Below are 4,354 nucleotides of genomic sequence, written 5' to 3'. Positions count from 1 at the left end.
GGGAAGGAGCTCATAGACTGTGTCTACCAATCAGTGTTGGAGATAGTAAATAGCTAATCACCCTTGCATGAGAAGGACGTTCTCTGACTCCACTTCCCAAGGGCCTATGGTCAGACAAAACCAGAGTGTGCAAAATGTTTTGGGAGTTGGAGACAACAGGAAGGAAGACTTTTATTAAGCTCATACCAGCCTTGACCCATGCATAGAGCGTTCACTATCAGATCTGAGAAACTGATCTTTTGTTCGTCTATGTATCTGTTTCATTCGTTTTGTGTCTGCCTTAAGCCTGTTCACCTATGCTTAGAGATAGAGTTGAAGTCTGAAGCATGCCAACAACTGATTACATCACTTTTATCTTAGCAAAACCAAGGAAGTTAGTTTATAGCATCACACAGCCCTAAAATCTGAGCATATCCAGAACCATCACCCTGCTGAGTCTGAGAAGTCCGGCCTTGTCCCGAAAACTTTGAAAGTGCACCCGCAGTGCTGCCACACACCCTATATCTCCACTCACTCATGCACCAGTCGTCGTGGGCAGACCCAGCACCTGGGAAGCGGTAAAACCCTCCTCCACCTTGAGCTGCCGCAAAATACAGCCAGCCCGGTCACTGACTAGGGCTGCCTTGAATGTCTGCCTGACCTGCTGCTGCAGCGAAGCTGCTCCAGACTACTCAGAGTACACCCACGATGCACAAACACATATGGGCTCACTTTAGATTTCCCTTACATTCATGCTTCAGAGCTTCCAAGTCTCCATTCTCCCAGAAGGAATGGCCTTGAGTCAGATTGGTTATTGCCATTCAGTGGCTGATTACATTATCTGAGTTCTGTATGCTTCTCTTTAAATCAGCTATATTATTGAAAGTAAATTGAATCTTGTTATTTGATATTTAGCCCAATAAATTGCCCTTTTTTATTGAAGCATCATTCTCGTGAGCGTATTTTCCTTACTTCCTGTGGTTGGTTTGGGACAGATGACTCTAGTTACCCTAGACTCTCATTTAAGGTCAAAGTAATAATAAAACAATGAAATTGCTTATTTCCTCTACAGCCATGCCAAGGACAATAATACGTTCACATACCATGACCCTGTCTTTGTATGTTACACTGGTGACAGTACAGTCCTTTTTTTTTTTGCGCCAGAGGAGGCAACATCCATTATTTCAATAAGAAATCTAAAAGGTTGACTCAGGCCATAATACACATTTCCACTGTACATAACCACTTCAGATGAGCTCAAGCTCAGAGAAGTTCACTGCATTTCTAGACATTCTTGACATATGGCTTCTGCTAGGCATTGTACAATCTTAACTTGCATTTGTGGATGCAGTGACAAACAGTCTTTAATGACAACAGTTTATCTAAGTATTCATGAGCTTGTGTGAAAAATCCACTACAGAAGCTTATTTTCAATGCAGTGTTGTATGAGGCACTGAAAGTCATGGGCATTCAGTGGGGTAAAATACTTTAAATGTTTGCAATCGTTTGTTGAGGAATGTTGTTTCTAAGTTGTTGAATGATTTGCTGACCCATGTTGAGTCTTGACCAATCCTTGCTCAGAAAGGACCAGGCCTTTCCTGGATGATCCCTATATATCCATACATTATTGACTATATCCAAATTATTGACCCGATAAAAGACATGAGAAAGGCAGGATGTACGCCTGTTTAAGACACCAGTTTTCGTATGTCATAGTTCCTAGTCTTCAGTTGGCCCGTCCCATTTTTTGTTTTTTTGTTGCAAATGTGTTGCAGACATACATTTCAGACATTTCAAAATGAGCATATATTTACAAAACAACAATAGACCTCATTCACCAATATCTACTATTAAGTTTTTTATTAAATTTGTTCTTGAGAAAAAATGTAAGAAAAAGAATCTACATCAGATTCATGAAATGTTCTTAAACCACAGAATTATTCACACCTTTGTGCTCATGACTGTGCATAGATTGTGTTCTTATCTAAGAACAAATCCCAAATAAGAAAACATTGGTGAATGTCAGAATTTTCATGAATACTGTTTTTTCTTAAGAACGGTTGATTAATAAAACCATATGCTGATACGGTAAAAGTTTATGGCTGGTTGCCCAGACATGGATCAAGCCTAGTCTTGGACTGTATTTCAGGGCCAATTTAAACATAAATGTAATGTAATTTAATTTAAAACATATGCGTGATTAATATATACTTTTTCATGATTTTGGAAATCTGCCAGATGTAGTAACTTTGCAACATCTACACATGATGACATAGAATAGAGAGCAAAGTTCTGTCTTTCTTCTCTCTTCCTCTGTTATACAGACAGTGTGAGGTTGGTGGATGGTGGCAGTCGCTGTGCTGGGAGAGTGGAGGTTCTTCATAGAGGACAGTGGGGAACAGTGTGTGATTCGAACTGGGATATGAGAGATGCTGCAGTGGTGTGTAGAGAGCTGCGCTGTGGAGAGGCTGTAGATGCACTGAGTGATGCTCACTTTGGTCCAGGATCAGGACCAATCTGGATGGATGATGTGGACTGTAGTGGATCAGAGTCTACACTTAAAAACTGTAGATCAAGAGGGTGGGGTAAACATAACTGTGGTAGTTCTAAAGATGCAGGAGTCATTTGTTCAGGTTTGTTGCTATATACATAACAAATATTATGATGCACATTTTTATTTTTAAAAATCTGAATTACCAAGTTCTCCATCATAAGAAAATGTTGCACTGATTCATAATATTTTAGGAGTCAGACTGGTTGGAGGTTCTCGCTGCTCTGGGAGAGTGGAGGTGCTTCATGGAGAGACCTGGTCCACAGTGTGTGATGCTGACTTTGACCAGCAGGATGCAGAGGTTGTGTGTCGAGAGCTGGGCTGTGGGCTTCCTGTGGAGGTGCTGGGAGCAGCTGCTTTTGGCAGAGGGGAGGGTCAGGTGTGGTCAGAGGAGCTTCAGTGTAAAGGCAACGAATCTCAGATTTACTTCTGTTCAACATCATCTTCACTCAAACACAACTGCTCCCATGACAATGATGTGGGACTGGTGTGTGCTGGTAAGATAAACATCTTTTATAGTTGCTTTTGTATTTCTTCGACTGACCCCATGCTTTGAAATTATTTAGAGGTTTTTCTCTGTCTGCAGCTCTCTGGTCCTTCATGAATATATGCATTGCTCTTACTCTTGTGTCACTCCTGTTCTTTTTGTCATGTACAGTCGGTGTGCGACTAGTGTATGGTAGCAGTCGCTGTGCTGGGAGAGTGGAGGTTCTTCATAGAGGACAGTGGGGAACAGTGTGTGGTCATAACTGGGATTTGAAAGATGCTGCAGTGGTGTGTAGAGAGCTGGGCTGTGGAGAAGCTGTAGATGCACTGAGTGACGCTCACTTTGGACCAGGATCAGGACCAGTTTGGGTTAATGATGTAGACTGCAGTGGATCAGAGTCTACACTGAAGAAATGCCAGTCAACATGGGGTAAACATGCCTGTAATCAGTCTAAAGATGTTGGCGTTATCTGCTCAGGTAAGTTCCTCTAAACCTAAATACAAAATCTACATTATTGATCAACATTGATTTGTTCACTTTTATCTGTCCCTGAATCTATACCTTCTTTTGAAATCCTATACCTGAACATTTGCAAATATATAAACAGGTGAGAAAGTAAAGGAAACACCAACATAGAATCCCTTAGTAACATATTAGGTCACCATGAGCCACCAGAAAAACTTCAGTGTACCTTGGTAATGAAAGGAATTATTCAGAAAAATGTTTTATTGATTTGCCGTGACCGCTTACTCTAAGGGGGCAAATGGATCTAAAGCATGCCAGCAAAATGTCCTCCACAGCACAATACAGCCACCTGACCCTCTCTATGTATGGATCTAATATTCAGGTCTGTAACATTCCCTTGGTGTATACTGCACATGCACTCACTCACTTGTGGGTAACATGGTAAAGGGTGACTGATAGGTCACTACTATAATATCCCTCTGTATGTTTTTGTGGACAGACTGTTCTTGCTGACACAGTCTAATCCCATCCTGCACTAACATTCTCAGTTACCTGAGAAACAGTTGCACTTCTGTGTTTTTTTTCCTTTCATATTCTACTAAAGCATGAGAATCACAGTCATTAAATGTATGCTTTAGAGCACAAATTTTAAACCTAAATACTATCTATCTATCTATCTATCTATCTATCTATCTATCTATCTATCTATCTATCTATCTATCTATCTATCTATCTATCACAAGTTATTCCCAAGACATTCAAGGCCCATCCATCAGAACAATTTTATCCCAACTGTTTTGCATTCATCATTATTTGTTGACCATCACTGTTAAATGTGTTTGCTTCTCTATTTATAATATTTTAGGAGTCAG

At 40.5% G+C, this 4,354-nt stretch overlaps 1 protein-coding gene across 1 annotated transcript; it reads left to right on the top strand.

Annotated features, from left to right (window-relative positions):
* Nucleotides 1–2,314: 2,314 nt before the first annotated feature.
* On the top strand, nt 2,315–2,909 carry LOC118800357 (deleted in malignant brain tumors 1 protein-like; the record flags this gene model as incomplete). The annotated part of the gene is made up of 2 exons (XM_036560558.1): nt 2,315–2,612; nt 2,695–2,909. Coding segments are annotated over 2 exons (513 nt in total), but the record flags the coding sequence as incomplete, so codon positions are not given.
* Between the last annotated feature and the right edge of the window lie 1,445 nt (nt 2,910–4,354).

The sequence above is a fragment of the Colossoma macropomum genome, unplaced genomic scaffold (assembly GCF_904425465.1).
Source record: "Colossoma macropomum unplaced genomic scaffold, Colossoma_macropomum, whole genome shotgun sequence".
In the NCBI taxonomy this organism is placed as follows: Eukaryota; Metazoa; Chordata; class Actinopteri; order Characiformes; family Serrasalmidae; genus Colossoma; species Colossoma macropomum.
The sequence above is the reverse complement of the archived record's forward strand: the minus strand, read 5'-3'. Positions and strand labels throughout refer to the sequence as shown.